General features: G+C 45.9%; 1 protein-coding gene across 2 annotated transcripts; it reads right to left on the bottom strand.

Moving 5' to 3' along the window:
• Positions 1-5,246: 5,246 nt before the first annotated feature.
• LOC104355877 (myosin heavy chain, skeletal muscle, adult) lies at positions 5,247-23,168 on the bottom strand. 2 transcript variants are annotated; one of them, XM_042802605.1, is made up of 38 exons: positions 22,962-23,168; positions 22,730-22,873; positions 22,480-22,636; positions 21,133-21,160; positions 20,920-21,034; positions 20,741-20,833; positions 20,550-20,613; positions 20,359-20,457; positions 20,150-20,253; positions 19,931-20,069; positions 19,085-19,203; positions 18,838-18,987; positions 18,290-18,460; positions 17,493-17,802; positions 17,266-17,339; positions 15,458-15,545; positions 15,246-15,363; positions 14,945-15,068; positions 14,723-14,859; positions 14,367-14,622; positions 12,010-12,252; positions 11,725-11,901; positions 11,494-11,639; positions 11,321-11,411; positions 10,843-11,232; positions 10,552-10,678; positions 10,261-10,379; positions 9,510-9,706; positions 8,926-9,109; positions 8,674-8,839; positions 8,389-8,513; positions 7,929-8,237; positions 7,625-7,828; positions 7,209-7,334; positions 6,943-7,113; positions 6,752-6,856; positions 6,521-6,616; positions 5,247-5,502 (listed from the first exon to the last, which is right to left on the bottom strand). In XM_042802605.1, the coding sequence occupies exons 1-38, from the start codon at positions 23,166-23,168 to the stop codon at positions 5,362-5,364; spliced, it is 5,814 nt and encodes a 1,937-aa protein (XP_042658539.1). In that variant the 3' UTR covers positions 5,247-5,361. The 2 variants fall into 2 exon arrangements, with proteins under 2 accessions (XP_042658539.1, XP_042658540.1); XM_042802606.1 differs by having other exon boundaries at positions 17,266-17,337; positions 17,497-17,802.
• Between the last annotated feature and the right edge of the window lie 262 nt (positions 23,169-23,430).

Raw genomic sequence — 23,430 nt, 5'->3', positions numbered from 1 at the left:
AGGAAACCTCTGGGCAGGAGAGGCAGATGAGAGAGATGAGGGGCAGGATTTCTTCTTCCCACTGTAGCCCTGCTCTGCTTTTGTGTTTGAACACTGAAGGTCTAGGTGAGCTTTGCTTGGGTTCACAGTGCCATCTTCACATCCACTTCACAGGGAAGAGTATCGTGATTACTTGTGTGTTTCGAGGAAGCATAAAAATAGACTACGGGAGTGACTTCAGGCTGCAAAGGGCTTTCTCTGTTGCCCTTGCTGGTCCAAGAGCCTAGGAAATCCTCCTCCGTGGGATCTAGATTTTATGGTCATCCAAAGATGAGCGAGGGTGATCCAGAGCCCTGGGCATCTCGTGATACTTGGCACTATGAAGGTCCAGCCAGGTCACAGCTGTCAAAAGAGGTGCTGCAGTCGCTGTCCTAGGCTGCTCTACCAGGTGTGCGGTGGAGTTGGCAGGGCCATTGATTCCTTGTCTTGGCCTGTTCGTGGTCACACGTGTCCAAGCACCTACACGGTGCCCTCTCTGGGCAGAGGGTCCAGTGCAAATGAGGTCCTGCACACTGAGCCGTTGCTTCTTCTGCCAGCTCAGGGTCTTTCCTTTCAGCACTGATGACCCTAACATTTCTGGGCCTTCTTTGGCCCATTTCACCCATCTTTGTTCTGTCCCAGTGGTGAACACATGAAACTGGCTGACCCACCTGGTTGGATTTTAACCTTTCTGGTGTGATTCGATCATCACACGTGGGCCGGGAAGTTTCAGCAGCTTTTTAAGTGAGCGCCCCTTCCTTTTTAAGTGAGGCCTGGTTGCTGGCCTGTAGCAGAGGTCTGTAGCAGACGAGCCACCCAGAGGAGGGTCCACCTTGACGGCTCCATGCTGCCACCCCCTGGCAATGGGTGCCTGGAGCAGTGGGCCGGGCCGGCTGCTGCCGGGCTGAGCTCCCTCTGACTGACAGGGGCCTGATGGAGCCCTGCGACCGATACGCCCTGCTCCCGGCCCCTGGTAATAATGCCATCGCCTTTCTTCCAAGGATGCCTCAAAGAAATTGTCTGTCCCTATAGTGCCAGGTGACAAGCCGCAAGCTGAGAATAAAGCTGATGGGCCTGTGTCCTCTGAATAGCAGCCCAAATGGCAAGACAAAAGGCAGAGCCACCGTCCCAGCTGATGTCTCTGGGACTTGGTTTCCTCTGCCTGATTGCCTGTGATGACCGCACCAGGCAGTGACGCCAGCTTTACTGAGCTCTCAGAGGGCTGGTGGAGCCAGGCTGCAGGCAGAGCTGGGTCCCCATACCTACCAGGTGATAGCCAGCAGCCTGGCCAGGGCTTCAGCTGCAGCCCAGTGGCCCTTGAGAGATCTCGGGTGTACAGCCCTACTGCCTTCCCTCAGTGAGTGCTGTGAAAGCACAGCCTGAGCAAAGGGACGTGGCCTTCTGCAATGCTGCTGAACCTTGGAGCAAGCCCTGCCTCTGCCTGCATCCTCACCCAGACAGGGACTCGGGGGGAGGCAGCTTCAAAATTGTGCACCTTGAAAGCTACGGCCCAGCCTGACTTTTCCGTTTGCTGGTTTACAAGAGAAATGGTGCCCCGATCCACCACAAACTGAGCCCCACCCGACCACTGGAAGTACCTGGGCAGCTGCTGTGGTCCCCGTGGGACAGCACGTCCCAGGAGGGCATGGCGCGCACCCGGGTGCTGGGTTGTCACAGCGTCATTGCGAGGACTTCAAAGGGGCCACTCTTGAGTTGTGCTCTTACCAGGGAGAGCACACTTGGGCCTGCTTCTGATTTTTAGCATTTCATCTGAGAAAGGAGCTGTGCCGGAGCAAGTCTCTCTGGGGCAAGAATAGCATCTTAGGACACAACACAGTTGTCCGGCTCCTACGTGGCAGCACGTAGCCCCGAGATATAGAAGGCAATCTGCCCGCCGAGGAATGTCTTCAAGTGCTATTAGTGGAAGCGTATCATCTACACACACAGGCACGACCCCGTGCAGGAGTCTTGCAAGAGCAAGGCTATTTTGAGCTTTTGACACTGAGGATGAAGGGAGACAAATGACAGGCTGATCCTCCTGGCATGGAGCTCTCTGCGGCCTTGCCTCCTCCTCTGAGAATGACTCTGGCGAAGGCTGATGGGGGATTTGGTGGGACCTGAGGGCCCAGGAGGCGTGGGCCAGGAGGGATCTGTGAACTTGCTGGGGATGCGAGGCCAGGTCTCAGTCCCATCAGCACTGCCCAGCCATGCTCATGGCAAGTCCTGCCTGAGGGTGTGCACCTGTCCTTGAGCTTAGGGCACGTGGCTGCCTGCTTTATTTTCAACCATATCCATGAGAGCTACAGAGATACCAGAGGGTATGTAACTGCATGCAGGTGAAACACGCAGGACCCTAGAGGAAGAAACAGCTGACTTTGCAAAACGGAGGCTTAAAGAAGGCTATGGTAGGCCAGAACAGACACAGTTATACCCATAACACGAGAGCTGCTTCTTCAGGACCTGCCTGTCTTTTCCTGCCAATGCCCTTTGTGACAGCTCTTTAGTACAAGTCATCAAAGAAACTATCTCCAGGTGTCACACTTACCAGTGTAGCCAGGAGCCATCAGCCTGCTCACTCCTCTTCACACCTGTGTTCTTCTCTCTTCCCTATGCCTGGCTTTGCCGGCTGCACTCCTTCACTCTGATGACACATCTCAAGCTTCCATGGTGGAGGCAACATGAGGCAAAGGATGGTGCAGGGTCTGTAAAGCAGGATTTCAGAGAGTCTCAGGAGTTTATGCTTGTACCAGCCATTACAGCTAACAGGGGTACTCATGGGTGTTATGTGTCATCTAGACTCTACCCAGCCCCACCTGAAGCTTTGGAGGTGGCTGCAGGTGTGGCTAGAGATTCTCAAGCCACCCAAGAGGAACAGTCAGCTCATAGGTGGGTTTAGGCAGGCAAGGTTAACTACAAGAGACCCTGGCTGTAGTGGCAGACAAATGCATGCTGTCGGGCAAGGAGAAAGACTGCAGGGGATGAGGCAAAATGGACAAGGTTGGGAGTCTGTTAGGTAGGTATGGTGGAAAAGTTGTGCAGTGTCATGAGAAAGGAGGACTAGTCTGGCATCTCTGCAAGGTGTTGGGTGGCTTGCTTAAGGTCCCTCTGATTGAAAACTGAGGTCTGCTCCTAAAGAACCATCTCGTGTTGCTCTCTTCAGAGAGCACTGAGAGATTCTGCTCGCTACTGACACTGGAAGCAGGCTGGACTTCCTTGTGAGAGATGGTGTGCTGGTGAGGCTGCACTTGGGAGCCAGCTAGGGTGAGAGCTCTTTGGATGTTGCTCTCATAGGCATACAGCCGTGGCACTGTTAGTTGCAACTTCCCAGCAGCGTGAGCATCAAGCCTCTGGCACTGACTTCTACAAGCTTAGGCTAAGCAGGCAGTATCAATCCTTACCACTTCCCATCAATCCAGGGAGCTTCACTGGCAAGCTCTCCCTTGAAAACATTGTAAGCAATTCAGGATGGAAAGTATTCAGGGGCTACCTGCCTCAGGCTTGGGCACAATCTTTTTCTGCACAGCCTGCGTCCCTGCAGCCCACAACACCAACACCAGCCCCACTCCCCTGCTTGAAGCCCCGCTAGGCTCAGTGCTCCATGGAGAACCCACCTCTGCTTTTCAATAGTAGCACTCGTACAGCAGACAGAGGTGGAAAGCTGTGGACTGTCACAAGCTTTCAACATCAATACATGCCCTGTCCTCTGCTCCTGAGTCTGCTTGATGTTTCCTTTTAGTGCCAGCTGCACTTCACTCCTCAGCTACTGCTAATGTGTTTCTCATTCACTCCACATTGGCCTGCATCAAGGGCTCCTGCAGCCTGGAGTCGGCTGGGGTGACTGGCAGTGAATGCTTCCAGCAGGGGCAGAGCTGCAACAGTGGGTGCAACTGTGTAAGATGATATTGCTGAAAGGATTTCCAAATTAGCTTATTAGCCCTCAGTTAACGCTAACCTGTGCTTGATTCGCTGTACACACAGCCCTGCAGTCCTTGAGGTTTCTGAGGAAATCCTCCAAGGCTCTGTGGTCTCCCTGAAAGTAAGGGACAGAAGTTACTTGGAAGCTGAGACCTGTCAGCTCTATGAAAACATCAGCTTAGGCACACATCCGTGGGGTTGTCTTTAACATACCTTGGCACTGTCCGTGTGTATTTCACCCAAACTAGAGGCAAGGCATAATGCGTCGCAATTATCCAGCTGAGATAGCTGATAAAGCATATGAGACTTCACAGTTGTATGTGCCCACTGTGCCTCTGTTGTTCAGATCGGGGTCTGAATGAAGGAAAAAGTGTTTGACAATTTCAATTTCCCCCTTCCCTTCTTCCCTCGTTCCCCTCCCTTCTTCCCCAAAAATAGGTTGTCTGTTTAGCCTGTAGGTAGGCCAAAACCAAGGTACAGGTATGTGAGGAAGGAATGGAGGGACACATCCATCAGTTTTCTTCTTTTCTTTTGCCTGAGACAATGCCACGTGGAGCCTGTTGTGCGAGAGGTGACAAGGCTGACCTTTGAGGTGATGTGTTGCAGAGGTGTGTTGGTGCCATGTAGTGTGTAAGAAACAGGCCCAAAGGGGCAGTCCTTCCAGCACGAGGCCCCAGGCAGGGCTCAGCATTTTGTCCACTGCAGAGAAACTAGGAGCAGGTGGTGGCAACATCTGAGGGAATCTAGGGTAAGAGAGATGGCACAGCTTAGGGGCACTACCGATGTGTCGCAACAGCGCTCTGTGTGCCAAAAATCATCTCTGGCAAGGAACTGCCGGTCCTTCATGGTGCAGTGTACTGTGACTTCTGATAACTTACTGAGAGACTCATGTTTAGGGTTTGTGACTGCCAGGATCACAAAGGCAGGGAAAGAAAAAAGAAAAGGGATCACCCTCTCTTGCCTCTCACATGGGAAGTAAGCTGTGCTGAAAGGACAATGGGAGAAGCATTAAGAGTATGTAAGGGCAAGAGCAGGGCAAGGAGCTGCTGGAGACGGAAGCAAGCACCGGCTGGACTATCAGTAGTCTCCACAGGAATGGCCAGCCTCTGCTCTAAATTTGTGGGTCCTCAGTCCAGAGTCTGTATTAGCGCCTCCCTTCCCCCAGATAGGAAAAGTAAGAAAAATTGTTCTCCAATGCAATATCCCAAATTTAAACAGAAGGAAAAGAAAAAGAAAAAAAAAATAGGAAAAAAAAAAAAAAATAAGAAGGCACTGATTATCGTGTGTATGCAGAGAAATCTACAGTCTTTATTCTCTAGGCATTGAGGTGGGTACAAAGACTCATTGCAGAAGAAAGCGACCAAGAGGTTCACATTTTGTGCATCCTTCAGGTCACTTTGCTGCCTCATGACATCTTCACTACTCCTCTTATATCTTCCTATGAAACTCCCGGCTCTTTGCTCGGAGCTTGTTGACCTGCGACTCTGCAATGTCAGCCCGCTCCTCGGCTTCCTCCAGCTCGTGCTGGATCTTGCGGAATTTGGAGAGGTTGACATTGGACAGCTCCTCCTGTGCAGGGAGAGGGAGTTGGTGGTGAGGAGCCCAGGGCAGGGGTTTCACTCCTCCTGCGCCTCGGCCTCGCGGGGCTGCGGCTCTTCCCTGGGGGAAGGCACAGACCTCCATCTCCCACCCATCCCTGCTTACACGTAAGCCTCACACAGACCTCCTCATCCTCCCCTTTTTAGAAGACCTGTTATAAACAGAGCACAATAGGGTTTGAACATAATTGTGCTCTGGAACGTGAGAAGGAAACAAAGTGGGCATCTGGAAATCAGGTTCTGTTAGCTCTGGAATTAAATGCCCAGCTACCTCTGCAGACCCTGAGATAGGGTTAGGAATTTGTGAGACAGTGAGTCCATGAGATCTCCTCAGTGCCCTTCTCACAAATCCTCTTATCCAAGTCCAGAAGCCCTTGTCAGTACTGGACTCTTTGCAGCAGCAAAGTCATGCTTCCCATGAGGGAAAGCTGCAGGACTTCCCTCAGTCCACCCTCGATTGCTGCATGCCCAGAAAAAGGCAAAGGCTCCTTGCACAGTTCTAAATGCAGTGCACAATGTGTCTTGGGAGCGTACTTCCAACACCTTCTCCATCTGCTGAAGGGCACAGAATTCTGGGCTTTTGGCAGGCCCTTTGCTTCCACTTAACTAGCACGCTACTCTGAATTTCAGGGGTCACAGGCATCTTTTGTAAAGATAGCTATATGGATTTTAAAATTCTGAAAATATGTTCTTTTCAGAACATCTTAATAAAATGTCAGTATTGTTAATAAGAACTCCCTCTTACAGTCTACTTTGTTGTTTGTCCTAATGCAAAAAAATGTTATGTGCACTTGCCCTCCTCGTTAGCCTTCTCATTCGCTCATTGATTTCATTCTCGAAGGCTAGGCTGATTTATAAGCGTTTCAAAGAACTTGAAGCCCTCCATTGTTGTCCACTGGCACTTTCCAAGTTTCTTATGCTCATTTCCTCAGTGACCATGCTACCCACTTGGAAAGTGTTTCTTGCCAAACACACAGAGTGATACTTACGGCCTCTTCAGATTGTCTCTTGTAGGATTTCACCTTCATTTGCAGCTTGTCCACCAGATCCTGGAGCCGGAGAATATTCTTCCGGTCTTCCTCAGACTAAAGCAGTTGGCAAACAGGAGAGTTAATTAGAATCCCCAACATAGGAGTTAGCAATTCCCCATGGCAAACAAGTGCAAAAAATTTTATTTTCTGCAAGAGGGTGTGTCAGCCCAAGGAGGCCTCCTGCCTCACCTGATAGGTCAGCTCCTTCACCCTCCTCTCGTACTTGCGCATTCCCTTCACGGCTTCAGCGCTGCGCTTCTGCTCGGCATCGACCTCCCCTTCCAGCTCCCGCACCTGCAATGAGAAGCCCGTCTTTGGAGCTTCCCTGCTGCTTACGTACGTGACATGTTCACTCATGCACGAATACCAGCCCTACGCACTCTGGCCTCCAGCTTCTGGATTTGTTTCTTGCCTCCCTTCAGCGCCAACTGCTCGGCCTCATCCAGACGGTGCTGCAGGTCCTTCACCGTCTGGTCCAGGTTCTTCTTCATCCTCTCCAGGTGGGCGCTGGTGTCTTGCTCCTTCTTCAGCTCTTCTGCCATCATGGCTGCCTGAGGAGAGAAAAAGGTCAAAGCCATTTTGGGGCTGGAGGCAGTCAGAGGGAGAAGGCACTTCTCTCAAGCAGTGAAAGGAGCCCCCAACTCACATCCGTGATGGCCTTCTTGGCCTTCTCTTCAGCATTGCGGGCTTCCTGGATCGTATCCTCCATTTCACCCTGAATTTGGGCAATGTCTGTTTCCAGCTTCTTCTTGGTGTTGATCAGGCTGGTGTTCTGTGCAAAGAGAGGTAGCAAGACTTGTATTCTGAGGCCTGCAAAACCAAACCCACAGCCTAAGCCAAGTCTTCACTCCAAGCTTGCAATTGAAAATATGGAAATCTTTTTAAAATGGCTGTTTAAAAAATGTCAGTTGCAGGATCAGGTGATGGGCTCTGAGCATGTCCTCTCAGGTGGACAGCAGCAGACAGGCCATTCTAGACCATCATCCTACCCATCCTCTGATGTATAGCAGCCCCCTGTGTTTGTCAAGAGTCAGCACAGCTGCCTTTGCATCAGGCCCTTACCTGGGTATGGAGGAGCTGCACACGCTCACTTGCATCCAGAAGTTCCTGCTCAGCCACTTTCCTCGACCGCTCCGTCTGCTCCAGGGCTGCCCGCAGCTCCTCAATTTCAGCCTGCAGCAGGTTTGCTCTGCGCTCCACCATGGCCACCTGCTCCTTCAGGTCCTCCTGTGTCCTGAGAGCATCGTCCAAGTGTATCTGCGTATCCTGTAAAACAGGCAACAGAAATTACAGGACGACAGCGTGCACTTGGGGGCCAAAAGCATCAGGGATGTCCTTTCCCTCTCTGTAGCACTGCTGAACGGACCTTGAGCACGGCCTGTGTGTTTCTCAGGTTCTTTTGTGCCTCTGCAGCCACGCGGTTGGCATGGCTCAGCTGGATCTCCATTTCATTCAGGTCTCCCTCCATTTTCTTCTTCAGCCGCAGGGCTTCATTCCTGCTCCTGATCTCAGCGTCCAGGCTGCTCTGCAAGGACTCCACGACTCGGAGGTGGTTTCTCTTCAGCTGGTCAATCTCCTCATCTTTCTCTGCGATCTTCCTGTCGATCTCAGACTTCACCTGGTTGAGCTCAAGTTGGAGGCGCAGGATCTTCCCTTCCTCATGTTCTAGGGAGGCCTGGACAAGTCAGCAGGAACAGTGACTTAAACTAGTGTTTCCTTTTAAGTGATCTCTTATGCAGTACTTCGTGACATCTAGGCTTGCTTTCCTGCAATATCTGCAGATAGCTACTTCCATACTTTCAGTCTGGTCACCATCTGTTACGTACCTCAGCTTCCTCCAGGGAGGCCTGGAGTTCAGATTTCTCCTGCTCAATTTGCTTCTTGATTTTCTCCAGCTCATGAATCGCCTTTCCTCCCTCTGCAATCTGCTCCGTGAGGTCAGAAATCTCCTCTGTGGGAACAAAGTCCAATGTCAAGATCAGGCACAGAGCCGAATGGGAACGGCCCTGACACACCAAGGTGGCCGGTATCTTTGCCAACCTGCAGGCACAGACCCATGTGGTGCTGGGGAGTAAGAAAGCCCTGCCAGGAGCAGAGGGCCAGGGACTTACGCTGCAAGTTCTTGTTCTCACGCTTCAGCGTTTCCAGGTGGTCCAAGGACTCCTCATAGGCATTCTTCATCTTAAACAGCTCCGTGCTGAGAGAGCGAGACTCCTTCTGGGAGGCTTCCAGCTCAGCCTGCGTTTCCTCGTACTTCTGCTTCCACTCTGCCAGGATCTGAAGAGAAACGGGGCGTGAGTATGGAGGTGGCAATCAGGAGGGGAAGCTCTGCCCAGGAGCCCCAGGGCTGGTGCCCAAAAGACCTTGTCAAAGTTCTTCTGCTTCTTGTCCAGAGCTGCGCACGCAGCATTTGATCGCTCCACGTCAATCATCAGGTCCTCCACTTCATTCTGCAGCCTCTGCTTTGTCTTTTCCAGGGAAGCACATTTGGCGTTCACAGCTTCAACGTGCTCCTCTGCATCCTGCAGGCGCTGTGCCAGCTTCTTCCTGGCAGGAGACAAGCACAGCTCCAAGTTAGAGTTTAGAGGGGAGCCAATTTTCACGAGAGGGCTGTTGACCACTTCTGGGGCTGTGAGCCCAATGCTTTTCACAGTGTTTTTTCTGTTCCGAGACTGCATGCAGCGTAAAGGCTCTGTCACTTCTTTGTCCTAGCACCTACTGAGTATTTGGCCTGTCTTGGCACCTCTAGCCCTAAAGGCTGTGTTTGTCCTTCCAATCTACATTTCTTCCACAGCATATTTTTCCTCTCTCTCTCTCATCCCTCTACCACAAAGCCACTGTATCCCTGTCTTCATCCCACCCCTGTCCTAACACACTCTAAGAGGCTCCAATTTCCCTTGACAGTCTCTGTCTTCTCCAGCCATTCGACAACCTGCTTTCCACATACTTGGCCTCCTCCAGCTCCTCTGTGCGCTGAATAGCATCTGTCTCGTATTTGGTTCTCCACTGGGCCACTTCGCTGTTGGCCTTGGACAGGGCGCGCTGCAGCTCCCCCTTGGCCTCCTGCTCCTCCTCATATTGCTCGCGGAGCAGGTCACAGTCGTGGCGAGCAGACTGCAAGGCGTGGGCCAGGGCACTCTTGGCCTGTGGGGGACAATGGGATTGGGAGAATGAATTGCCTGTCAATGGAATGTAAATTTAGGGAAAGTTGTTGAAATTTCTTTGAATCTGACACTTCCTGTCAATTCAAGGAAAAAATATACATTGATTCCACTTTTTAAGAAGCTTCATATCACTTCATCAGAATCTGGAACCTCAGAAGAGACGATGGCTAAAGCTGGGAGTTGTTGAATCATTTTAAATATGTTCTAAAATTTCAGTTTTCATTATGGAAAAGTAGAATAAGAAATACGTGTTTTTAGGTATATCTCAACCTTTTTTTTATATACCATAATTTATCCGAATAAAGACCTAAAGTTGTCCTTTCCTGTACTGGTATCCAAGTTGGAGGCAATGCCATCCTCAGCTTTTATTCCCACACCAGAGAGAGAGGTGGCAAAACTGTGTATATAGTTTGAGAGCTCCCAAATTAAAATGACATTGCTAATATATTTTGATATTATGTGAGAATAGAAAATATCCTGAAAGAAAATAGAATCTGAATCCAAAGTCAAACCCCCTACAGGAAGTACCTTTACCTTTATTTCTTCCTCTAAATGTCTCTTTAGTTCCTCGATCTGTTGCGTAAATGCCTGTTTACCTCTGGATAGCTGAGATATCAAAGCATCTTTTTCTTCCACCTGGCGTGAATATTCACCTAAGAAATTTTAAAGACAGACTATAATTTAAAAAGCAAAACTAAACCAATGTGCCTTTAAAGCACTGTATAGCAGTGTACAGAGTATAGACCAATTTGAGTAAAACATCAGTCTTCTTGTCATCACCGCTTACAGGTTCTCCCATTTCAGATGGCTGTGGAGGCATGTTACCTGCTTCTGTCTGCAGACGAGCCCTCTGAGTATTGAGGTCATTGATCATGCGTTGATGCTCCTCTTCTTTTGTCTTAATCTCACTCAGCTGGTCTTCTAGAGTACGACACATCTTCTCCAGGTTTGCCTAGGTGTCAAATACATGTAAGGAAAAAGGACTATCACTAAATTCTGCCATGCTGTTCCAATGGTGAAAAAGAATGGAATTCTGTGTGATAGCAAAATGTAATCAGAAGGTTCAAAATCATGTATCAGTTATCACAGGGCAGTAACATGACAGAAACTCTGTACCTTGGCTTTGGAGACAGATTCCATGTTACTGGCCAAGTCGTCAATCTCCATCTTCAGCTCACTCTTCTCCTTCTCCAGCTTCTGCTTCACTCGTTGCAGGTTGTCGATCTGCTCCCCGAGCTCAGCTGTGCTGTCCGCATGCTTCTTCCGTAGGGTGGCAGCCGTGGCTTCGTGCTGCAGCGTGGCCTCTTCAAGGTCACGGCGCATCTTCTGAAATTCTGCCTCACGCTTCTTGTTCATCTCGATCTGAGCTGCTGTCGCCCCTCCTGCCTCTTCCAGGCGCTCGCTGATCTCCTCCAGTTCCCTCGAGAGGTCAGCCCGATGCTTCTCTGCTTTTGCCCGAGAGGTTCGCTCTGCCTCAATTTCCTCCTCCAGTTCCTCAATACGAGCCTGGGGGACATTAGGGACCCTTCACACCCACGGCCTCCTCCTACCCCACCTGAAACTGGGGGAGAGAGGGGAAGGGACAGAGACTTGCCTGCAGCTCCTTGATCTTCTTCTGTAACTGGATGCCCAGAAGTTGCTCATCCTCGATTTTGCTCTGGATCTGGCTGATTTCAAAGTCTTTCCTTGGGGCAAAGCAAACCGTGTCAGAGCTCAAAGACAAAAGCACACCAGACCAGTATTCGGGTGGCCCACAGACACACTCACTTCTTCAGTTTCTCGTCCAGCTGCTGCTTATCATTCTCCAAATCCATTATGCTGTCATGGGCCAGCTTCAGGTCTCCTTCGAGCTTCCTCTTAGCTCTCTCAAGGTCCATGCGCAGTTTCTTCTCTTGCTCCAGGGACCCTTCCAGCTAAAACAAACAGGACCGCCAGTGCTCTGCCAGTCCGGTTTAACTCCATACCTGTTCTGGTCTTGCTGTATGCCTGTGTGCTTACATCGTCCACTTGCTGCTCCAGCTTGGTCTTAGCTTTGGTCAGCGTATTGACTTTGTCCTCTTCTGCCTGCAGGTCATCCAGTGTCTGCTGATGGGCCTCTTGGAGGGCTTTCTTCTCTTTTGTCAGCTTCACAATGGTCTCATCCAGAGCCGCCATCTCCTCTGTCAGGTTTTTCACCTTTAGGAAGAAGAGAGCAAATGTAGATTAAAAATTGTTATCTGAAACTTTATACAGTATGACAGAACAGAGGCCTTTTCTGGAGTGAGAGTGACATCTGCCTCATACCTTGTTTTCTGTAGCATGCTTTTCCTTCTCAACTTTGGCTAGTGTTAACTCAAGGTCATCAATATCTTTCTTTAGCTCTGAACATTCATCCTCCAGTTTCCTCTTCTTGGCTGTCAGCTCAGCATTAATTTCTTCCTCATCCTCAGCCCTTTCAGTCACTTCTTTAACTTTGGCCTCCAGCTGGATTTTGGTTTTGATGAGCTGGTCACATCTCTCCTCTGCATCAGCCAAGCTATCTGCCTCCTGGTGGGGAGACACAGATTTTCTTGGTTCCTTTTCTGAACTTTTATATGTAAGAATATGTTAAAATATGGCCTGAAGTTGGACTCTCCTTAATCAATTTTAATCTTGTTTTATTTTATTTTTTTTCTGGAATGCCTTATACAGCTTCTCTGTTGGAAAATATATTGATTCATAAACTTTTTTCTCTCTCCTATAAATTTCTCAGAGATGTGGTAGGTGTGAGAATTTCTCATTTACATACAGGAGAAATTTCTTGGAGACGTTTCTCTTCACAAATGCAGTATTCAAAATCTTTCCTTTTGCAATTGAATACTTTTGAACCCATTATTATGTTGGGAGGAAAGGCTCATAGTCTTGCAGTCTCAACAATAATCTAATAGAAAAAAGATTACTTTCTCTCTGACTGTATTAATACTGTTGCTTGTGCAAGTGGGTGTTAGTCCTGTAAATCATCTACGTGTGTGTCATCCTTCCATACTGTGTGTAGAGTGGCATATGCTGATTTCAGCTGATCATCACATCATCTTACTCTTTGGTAATCTTTTGGTATATTAAATTTCTTTTGTCCCAAATGATCTGGAAAATCAAATATCTTATAAGAAAGTCCAATGGGAGATTTATTTTTCTCCATATAATAAAGAAAACAGGCAACATGGGGATCCCATTTTCTATGGGAATGTTCAAATAACTGGCTAATCAAGTACAGTGTTCCATTTTTAGCTGGTAATTTAATTAATTTAATGAGTAGATTCAGATGACTATGTAAGTTGACATTTCAGTATCTAGTATTTTTGTGTTTATTTTTAAGCAATATTTTACTTTGTGAAGTGCTGTATGTCTACAAGGTTCATAACACTGTGGTAAAATGACCATTATTTAAGATTAAGAGGTCTGGTTATGAAGTTATCTATACTAAAGGGTATTCCTTTCAACTAAAAGCTAACAGTCCATAGTAGTTTCCAACTCCCCACTTCAGAGTTAAGATAATACTGGGTATGCCAGTACTATAAGCTCCACCAAGAGCCAGTCTCTCCATATCTTCATGTTATTTACTGTTGATTCCTTAGAATTGTTGCAGTTAACAAGATACCTAAGTAGAACATCCCTTCCAAGGATGGATATCTAGATTTGTTAAGTTTTAAATGATTGGTTTACCTCACTGCTTTCTTTTTTTCTGATACAGTATATAGGTTGGGTATCTGCAATCAATTTACATAGAACAGGGGAGTAGAGAGGGAGTTGCTGTCAGAATGTCCTCTCACTGTGTTTATAGTTAATAAAACTTCTGTCTGACCTATTCTAAATTGTACCTCTCAGACTGGGGACCTCAACGCAAGTGTATGACAGAAAGATGGCTTTTAGTGAAAAGGAATGTCCTTTTAATAAAGGTAACTTCGTAGCGAGACGTCTCAAATTTAAATCCAGATTACAGATGCAAAAAAAACTACAATGTTCAAAAAAACCCCAAAACTTCTGCTTCATTATCAATTTCATTTATGACCTTGATTCGTACCAGTTAAGTCTAAAGCATACAGAGCCCTTTTGTGTATTTAACAACTGAGGGAAGAGGCCCCACCACTGGATGGTATGTCTTTTTCTCAGGAACTCTGTGTCTATATATTCTTAGACCAAGGGGAAATTTGAAGCTGTATTTCCCAATTACTGACTGAACAATTAACCGCTAGTTATTAAGCAGTGTGGATGGCTTTTCCTGCACCTGAATTAACAAGTACCACTTTCAACTCTGGATTGCATTTATACTCCAAAATGAATTCAGTGTTGTACATCCTGGTGAGATTGGGATACCCCATGCAGGACTCACCTGCTCAGAGGGATTTTGAGGTTCAGACAAAACTCTGCTCAGAGTGTCTCGTATTGGCTAGCTATATCTGCCTCCTTCCTCTGAAGGCAAGAGCATTGTCTCCCACTTGGAGCAACCTGCTGCTTTGTGCTGGCTGCCAGACACTTGTTTCCTCAACTTCACATACATATGATGAATAATTCACCAAATAACTGACTTCTGGTATTCTATAGTCTGACCTACTGCTTTGTAAAAAACTGTCTGAATGTATAGATTCTTTTTCTGAGTGATAAATTAATAGTTATAAACTCACAGCCTGAACTTGGAGCTGCAGATCATTTTTCTCCTGCACCAGTTTCACCATTTTCTCCTCCAGCTCCTTTCTCTTTGCCTCTGACTTTGCAAGCTCCTCCTTGGTTTTCTCAAACTCTTCCTTCATGTTGGCCATCTCCTTCTCAGATTCTGCACTCTTCAACAAGGGCTTGATCTTGAAGAACAGCTTCATCCAGGGCCAGTGCTTCACATTCATGAATGCACGAATGTTGTACTGGATGCAGAAGATGGACTCCCTGAAGCATTATTAAAATGTACATTGATTTTTTCCGTACTATGTGTGTAAACACTTCCCCCCAAGTACAGTGCCTTTAACTGAAGATGAGGAATGCCTACCTCCTCTGCACCATTCTCTGGTACTCCACTCTCATCAGGAAGCCCCTGCACCTGGCCTGCGTGCGGGTGATGAGCTGTGCCAGCTTCTCATCCCTCATCTCCTCCAGGAGTCCCAGCAGCCCAGCTTTGAAGAACACCTTGAGAAGGGGAATGTTGCAGCACATCACTGCCAGGTAGAGCAAAGCACGGACACACAGCGAGTGACTCAAGGAGGGTTTGTACCTTGGTGTGGCCAAATTTGTACTGGGTGTGGTCCACATCGATGGACCCGAGGAGCTTCTCAGAAGCCTTCTTGCTATCAATGAACTGTCCCTCTGGGATAGCACTGGCATTAAGCACCTTGTATCTGGGAAAAGAGAAAGAGGAAGATAAGGCTGTTTTTTCCCCAACCAACACACACTAGCTAGTGAACCCCACCGGCTCATATACGGCTATTTTTGACAACAGGGTCCAGCCTGAATGAACTTATATGAATGAACCAACATTGCTTTAATGATGATGAAAAGTGCAGTTCTCTTCTTACCTCTGTTTGAAGTCAGCATAGAGGACTCTGCTGGGGAAACCTTTCCTGCAAATTCTGATGCCTTCCAGCACACCGTTACACCGCAGCTGGTGAAGTACCAGTTCATGCTCCATGGCACCTAGAAATTCAGAGCATAAATGAATTCCACCATTTCCAGTGTACAGGGGAATGGTTTTATCAGAGCAAGTTCTCTTTCTTCTTGAGCATCTTACCAGGTGTTTTTGTTTCATTTGGGATGATGCAACGGACAAAATGGGGGTGAGTGCTCCGTAGATTTGTCATCAGCTTGTTTAAATTCTCCTAGAGGGATCAGTTAGTAATGTGAGTTTCCCATGTCCAGTGTTAGATGTATCAAGCCCATGGTAATGACTTTACAACTTCTCAAAATTATCCGGGTTTCAGAACACTCAGGTAAAGCCACAGAAACCAAAAATTTATTCTATTTGAAGATACTGAACACCATTTTTAAAGACTGAAATCCTACTATGTGGCTATTGATCCAGTGGAAACTAATATACGATTTCACACTCTCACACAAAGTAATTAACTTTTAGGTTTTTCAAGTTCTGCCTTCTTGTCCTGGGTTTGAGTGAGTGGTGGGGTTTTTGGTAGCAGGGGAGAGGGATACAGTGGTGACCTTGTGTGAGAATTTTCTTGTAACTCCACTGGTTTCCAGTCACACCCACCTCTGCACCAAGGCTGAGACAATTAGCTGTGACTCTGCAAAAATATATTTAAGAAGGGGACATGGGAGGAGGAATTGAGCTGTGAGCAAGAATTGTGACATCTATGTGAACACTGAGGTCAGTGGAAGAACAGATGAAGAAAGGTGGGGGGAGGTGCACCAGAGCAGAGACCTGCCCATATCCTGTGGTAAAATGTCAGGGCAGACCCCTCTGGCACCCATGGAGGTCTATGGTGGAGCAGATGCTGATATATGGCCTATGAGGGGCCTCATATGACAACTAAGGTGTTTGCACCTGAAGGCAGCCAGGACCCTATGGGAAGAAGCAGCCCCTGCTGTTGTAGTTCAGCTCTGAGAGGATTGCAACATGTGGGGGTGACCCACGCTGGAGCAGCCTGGGAAGGGCTGTAGCACATGGGAGGGACTCCAGTTGGAGAAAAGTTGTGGAGAACTGTCTCCTGTGAGAGGGGGACCACAATGGACCAGGGGGAAGAAGTTCCAGAAGTTGCCCCCACAAGATGGCAGAAGCGGCAGCACTGCCTGCACCCCCCATTCCCTGCCCCTGCACCGCTGGGGGAGGAGGTAGAGATATAAGGAGCAGAGCTGAGCCTGGGAAGAAGGGAGGGGTGGGGGAAGGTGTTTTGTTTTCAAGATGTGGCAATGCTTCTCACTGTCCTAATCTGTTAAGTGTTGTTGTTGTAAGTGTCTGTATTAAATTTATGTTCTTTTTTCCTTCCCTAACAAGTCTGTCTCTTGCCTGTGACTACAATGGGTGGATTCATCCCTCCCTGTCCTATCTTGAATCCCAAGCCTTTGCTTATTTTCTCCTTCTCAGCACTAGAAGGAAAAGGGGGAGTGAGCAGCTGTGTGGCTCTCAGTTATCTTCCTGAATTGCTGAAACCACATTAATTTTAAAGTCAGTCTACATAAGTTATAAAAAGTGGGGGGTTTTTTGAAATAAGTATCTCCTTGGACTTATTTATAAGGAGACCCTCAATTCCCCAACATATCAACCTCACAGAAATGCAGTAATGCTAAAAATATAGTTCTAGACTGACCCAAACACATAAAAATATAAAGATCGGAATGATATCCTCTCTAAACAAAACAAAAGAAAAAAAAAAAAAGGATTAGATTTTCATGATCTTTGAGGACTGAATGCTTATTTTTGAACACGACATGTTAGAAATATTGAAATAGATGATGGAAAACCGGATGTGGAATTTGCAAAGAATTTTACCATCATTACAGCAATACAAAATAACCCTTTCAAATTTAATATTACCAACCCCCCTTTTTTTATATTACAAAGAGAAAACAAATGCAGTACTGTACCCGGAAAAGAGCTGAGACAGTCTGGAAAGAAGAACCCTTCTTCTTGCCACCTTTTTTGCCACCACCACCAGCCTCTGAAAATGGAAGAAAAGAAAAAAGTATTGAAATATGAATGCCGCATGTTGGAGACTACAGAACACAAAACAACTTTAAATGTTTAGTGTTTACTGCTTTATTTCTATGTCAACATTATCCCACACTGAAAATATAATTTTCACAGAGCTGACCTGCATCTGCTCCACCATAGGTGGCGAAGAGTAAGGCCAGTGTCTTCACAGATGATTTCTGGTACAACCCAATAACAGTTTCATTCAGGGGGTCTTTGTTCTTCTCAAGCCAGCCAGAGATGTTGTAGTCCACTGTACCAGCGTAGTGCACCAGTGAGAAGTGGGCCTCAGCTTTGCCTTTGCCAGGCTTGGGCTTCTGGAAGTTGCCAGACTTGCCCAGATGCTGATCATAGAGCTTGTTCTTGAAAGAGGTGTCAGTTGCCTTGGGGAACATGCACTCCTCTTCCAGGATGGAGAAGATGCCCATGGGCTGGAGGACATTAAAATAGACAAGAGGGAGAAACAGATTAGAAAACAGACATCCCTTGGTTAGAAAGTTGTTGGAGATAGAAGAGAAATTGTTCCCATGCATTTCATGACAGTAAGTCAGAGAATATTAACTAAGGCTCAAATTATTCCAGTGCTGGTGCTTCATTTGAACTTATTCAAATGCCTTAGATGATGAAAAAATTACAAATATAACATTGTAATACTATCCTCTCCATAAAACTTGTTTACTGATAAGTATGTACAGAACATGACAGTCTTTTATATAACTTCATCTTATAATATGGAAATGAATAGTCTCACCAAAAGTCCTGATATCTGAGTATGATCTCCAAGAATACTTCCATCCTCTTGCCACTTTCACAGGGTATATATTTGAAAAAGCCAGAATATTCTTACATGCTAAATACTTATATATCTTGGCAGCTATGGAAGATTCAACATATAATAGACTTAAACAAGAAGGATACCTTCTCAATGAGCTCAATGCAGGCAGCCAGGTCCATCCCAAAGTCAATGAATGTCCACTCTATTCCCTCCTTCTTGTATTCCTCCTGTTCCAGCACGAACATGTGGTGGTTGAAGAACTGTTGCAGTTTCTCATTGGTGAAGTTGATACACAGCTGCTCAAAGCTGTTGAACTGCCAGACATAAAAATATACGCAATATTTTCATGGCTCAGCAATAACAGCAAGGTGTTTTCTTGTGCAGTTCTAATTCATCATGGGTGATATTTTAAATACATTGATTCCTCCTGTGTAGTTTTCCTATGCTATCTCTCTAAAATAGGATTTGCATTTAGAAAAGAGAGAAAGTTTCAAATTCTTTGTAATTAGGAGATTAGTTTTCTTCTTTTTTTTTTTTTTTTTTTTTTTCAGGGTTAAAAAATGGTGATTCCAAAAACCAACCCTATAAATAAGTGTAGGAAGATAGTAACTTCTATTAAACATGCGTCTCAAAATTCTCTTTACTCTCAGTTGTCCTTCTATGAAAATGCTAGGAAAACTTTATTCCTTACATCAAAAATCTCAAAGCCAGCAATATCCAAGACACCAATAAAGTACTGTCTGGGTTGTTTGGTATCCAGCTGTTGGTTGATACGAACAACCATCCACAAGAACATCTTCTCATAGACAGCTTTTGCCAAAGCACCCACTGAATTGTTCACCTACAGCAAGGAGAAAGGTTTGGATGTTACTATACACAGCAAAGAAGGATCAACAGGAACCATCAAAGCATGTTCCAGGTTACCACATTTTTCCTACCTGCTGCACAGTTTGACCCTTGGTGACATATTCATTGCCAACCTTGACTCGGGGGTAGCAGAGGGCCTTGAGCAGGTCTGCTGAGTTCAGACCCATCAAGTAGGCAGCCTTGTCAGCCACTAAACACCAGAAAAGAGTGTGAGAGAAATAAATATTGGACAATTCCTAAAATTTGGTCATTAAGGGACAGTCTCAAAAGTAACACCACTGTTCAGTTACAGAGTTAAACAAAATATCTGAGCCAAAGCTACAAAGCTAATTTCTTTGTTCAGGATTCAGAGTCTACAACACTTTCTGAGCTTCAGTTTCTACAAATATTCTTCAAGAGAACTCATTGCTTTCAACATTTTTCAGGCAAGAATATGGGACTTCACATTTTCTAGTTGTATAGCAAGAGGATTCATCACTCAGAGAGCTGGAGGCATGGATTGTACTCCCTGCTGTGACACTGACAAATTAAATACATGTCTCACATCAGAGTTCCCTCCAATAGGTGAGGGTGAATAGGAGCACATTCTCCCATCCTGTTAGAGCTGAACCACTTCACTACTCCACAATACAGCAGAGATTGAAAGGCGTATTCCAACTAAAGTATGACTAATAAAGTTACAGGAATTGACATCCATGCCTCCTGGATTCCTAGAGGTGTACACCAGATATCTTACTTATTAAGTAGTCATAGAATAAAATTACAGGTATCATTAGACAAGATACATGTCTCAACTGTCACCTAGCCATTGAAAATTTTTTTTAATTTATACTTGTGCATATTTAAAGCCTGAAATCTGTCTAAGTCCTTCTTTTGATGGAAATCTCTCTTGGAAAATCTGCTGAATATGCTGATACCTTCTGTGCCATCCGGCTCTGCCTGCTCCTCTCGTTGTTTCTGCTTGAACTTCAGGTTCCCATAGTGCATGACAGCCCCTGTCAGCTTGTAGATGGCGGTCTTTTCATCAGCAGTGAAGCCCAGGATGTCAATGGCACTCTGGCAACAGAAACAGTAAATTAAATGTATATGTACCAGGGCTCCTATCCACCACATGACCTATTTAGTAAGTTACTTACATCTGTAGCCATCAGTTCCTCCTTGTCATCAATGCTGGGAACACTGATCTCACCTTGACTCACAAAGTGATAATCAAAAGGGTTGGTGGTAATGAGGAGCATGTCTGAAAGCAATAGATGGGAATAAACAAGCTTATTTAAGCTTTCCAGATGACACAATGAGCTACTGCTCGGTGATATTCCTTCAAAAAAGTTAGTAATCTTCCTACCAATTAGCTCTGGCTTCTTGTTGGACATGATCTGATAAAATATGTGGTAGCTTCTTTCTGCCTTGAGCTGGAAAGTGACTCTGGACTTCTCCAGCAGATCTAGAAAGGAAGGTGGAAAGAGTTAGGCACGGGAACACGCATGCAGGTGGGAATTTGGGAAGGAATGGGATCAGGCCAGGAGAGTGTCTTACAAGTTTCTATGTCAGCAGAAGCCAGTTTGCCTGTGGCCCCAAAGTGGATTCTGATGAATTTGCCCTGTTAAGGGGTAAAAGAAGCATTTCAGCCTAGATGCATTTCATTGCCATTTCCTTATGTGAGGATGCCACTAGCCCACCATTACTCTAATAATGAGAAGGGATTTTTGTCTAAAGCAACAGCTTACAAAGCGTGAGGAGTTGTCATTCCTCACAGTCTTGGCATTTCCAAAGGCCTCCAGCAGCGGGTTGGCGCTGATGATTTGATCCTCAAGCGTTCCCTGTAGAATTATAATTAATCCAGGTACAGCGTTCAGGTGACATGGTAATTACATGTTGAGCATTCTGTCTGTTCTTCCTGACTTACCTGCATTTTGCCTGTCTGCTGCTCCTCCTTCTTCTTCTCCCCACTCGCTGCAATTGTTGCAAAGTACTGGATGACACGCTTTGTGTTCACAGTCTTCCCCGCACCGGATTCTCCGCTGTGAAACCAGAGAGAGAAGCAGAGAGCGTGTGGTCAGGCAGGAGGTCCCCTGACACGGGGCAGCCCCGCAGGGACCCGAGCAGGGGGTGTACATACGTGATCAGGATCGACTGGTTCTCGCGATCTGTGAAAAGACAGAGATACGAAAGCTTTTCCTAGTGCTCATGAATAACAAAGAACTCAAAAACTAGGAGAAAAATATTAACTAAGCCTTCCAAAGGATGCAGGGCCAGAAAGAAGTGAAAAGCCCTAGGAATTTTAGTGGCAACTTTTGATGCTCCTAGAAGTACTTCAGTTATTATCAACTGGATCAGTAAAGACATCACTTCAGAGTACCTTCTGCAGTCTTATGCCTTTCAAAATATTGTCTTATCATCAGGCTACTTATTTCTCTCTTACTAAGTAAGTACATGTTCCAAAAATATTGGGGTTGGTCTTTGACAATATTTAAATTATTCTGAAGTTAAAATTTTACCAAGTAATCTGACAGAAATTTGGAGGCATCATGAATAACAGAAGCATCTGGTCAACCTTTTTCACTATTTTTCATCTCTTTTTTTTTTTTTTTTTTGAACCCCTGTACATACAGAAATTCTGTATTCCTGAAATTATACATGGACAAGTTCAATTTTTCATTTTTCTATGCTGCATCTATTTCCCAGTTTATTACTAAAGAACAGGAAAAAAAGATCTAAAATCCTGCACATCTTGGATTTCAATGTACACATAGAGAAAAGGAAATAAGAGGTGGAAGGAAGAGTAGAAAGCAGAAAGAACGTTTTTAAAGCCATTCAATTTAAAAGCTAAAGGTTTTATTATTTTTCTTGACATTGATTTTCTGAGGTATACTTTTCACTGTAAGATGCAATTGATTTACAGTTGTATAGATCAGTGTAGAGGTTGCACAGGTCATTAAAGGCTGTATGTACTTTAGACCACCCAGTGATCTTTTCAGTCATGTCATGTGTACCATTTGTATAATAATCAGGTGAAACTTATGTACCTCTTCAGTGCAGAGATACTCTGTTTTACTTGTTATCACTGATGCTCGCAAATTTGAACTGACTTTATACACATCATTTATAGGGTTTGTGTGATATTGTACTCTCTGGCTGAGACTAGTCTAGTGATTAAGATACATAAATCTATGTATATATGTATGATCCCATTACAGTCACTAAAGCCTACACCAGAAAATAGGTGTCTTATTTCCAGTCAATTTACTCTCCCTAGATTATTTTCACTAGGTCCATGTCTTTATTGATTCTAACGGGAACACAGACACTCTGTTCACACAGATAATTACAGTTAAGTGCATTAATCTTCCATTAATTTCACACACACAGTATTTTAAGTGTTGCATCATATTTCCAGATAATATCCTATATTTCCCTCTACAGAGAGCTCATTGCAAGAGCAGTTCAAAGGAAATCAAGCACTCACCAGTCAGCATGAACTGATAGGCATTGTCAGAGATGGAGAAGATGTGTGGAGGGGCCTCCTGGCGCTTCTTGCCTCGGTAGGCCAACACCACCTCCGGGTTGTACACCGGCAGCCACTTGTAGGGGTTGACGGTGACGCAGAAGAGACCCGAATAGGTCTGTGAGGAAGGGAGAGAGCACGTTGGCTTCCGCTTACCCTGGCAGAGCATCTCCTCCTCGCTGCCCAGAGGAAGACTGCTGCTGGTACTTACGTAGATCATCCAGGCTGCATAACGCTCTTTGAGGTTGTACAGCACAGCGGGTTCATGGAGGTGGGTCATCATGGCCATGTCCTCGATTTTATCATACTTGGGAGGATTCATGGGGAAGACTTGATCATCCTTCACGGTCAGGGTCTGACAAGGAAATGAAAGATCCATGTATATCAGCTCAGAGCTCAGAGTGGGAATCAAACGGTGTCCTTCAGCCTTGTTTTTCACTCACTTCTCCACCTTCAGTCTTGACAGTGACCTTCCCTGATTCTTTGCTCTGGATTGTCCCTTTCACAAAGGATTCCTTAGGATGGGCCACAAAGACTGACGATTTGGCATCAAAAGGCTTGTTCTGGGCCTCAATTCTCTCCTTTTCTGATTTTCGAAGGTAAGGAGCCGCCTCCCCAAAAACAGCCATCTCAGAGTCTGAAGAGGCCATGTCTGCACTTTATTGAAAGCACGTCAGCAGAGGTGTCTGGTAGGGAAAAAAAGGTTGTGTATCACTGAGAAGAATAATATCTATATCAGTGAGAAAGCTCCTTGCTCTTTACCTAATAAATTTCTAGCTAGTATCCCAGAAAATCGCTTGGAAGCAATCACTGAAATCCACTTTGATTTGAAATTAAAAGTACAATAATCCCACTCAAAATTGAGACTTATTCTTCTAAACATGTAGGCCTTGTAACAGTAAATAGAACACC

This window comes from Tyto alba, unplaced genomic scaffold, assembly GCF_018691265.1.
Source record: "Tyto alba isolate M040663 unplaced genomic scaffold, T.alba_DEE_v4.0 Super-Scaffold_39, whole genome shotgun sequence".
In the NCBI taxonomy this organism is placed as follows: Eukaryota; Metazoa; Chordata; class Aves; order Strigiformes; family Tytonidae; genus Tyto; species Tyto alba.
This window is presented reverse-complemented; position numbering and strand designations above follow the sequence as displayed.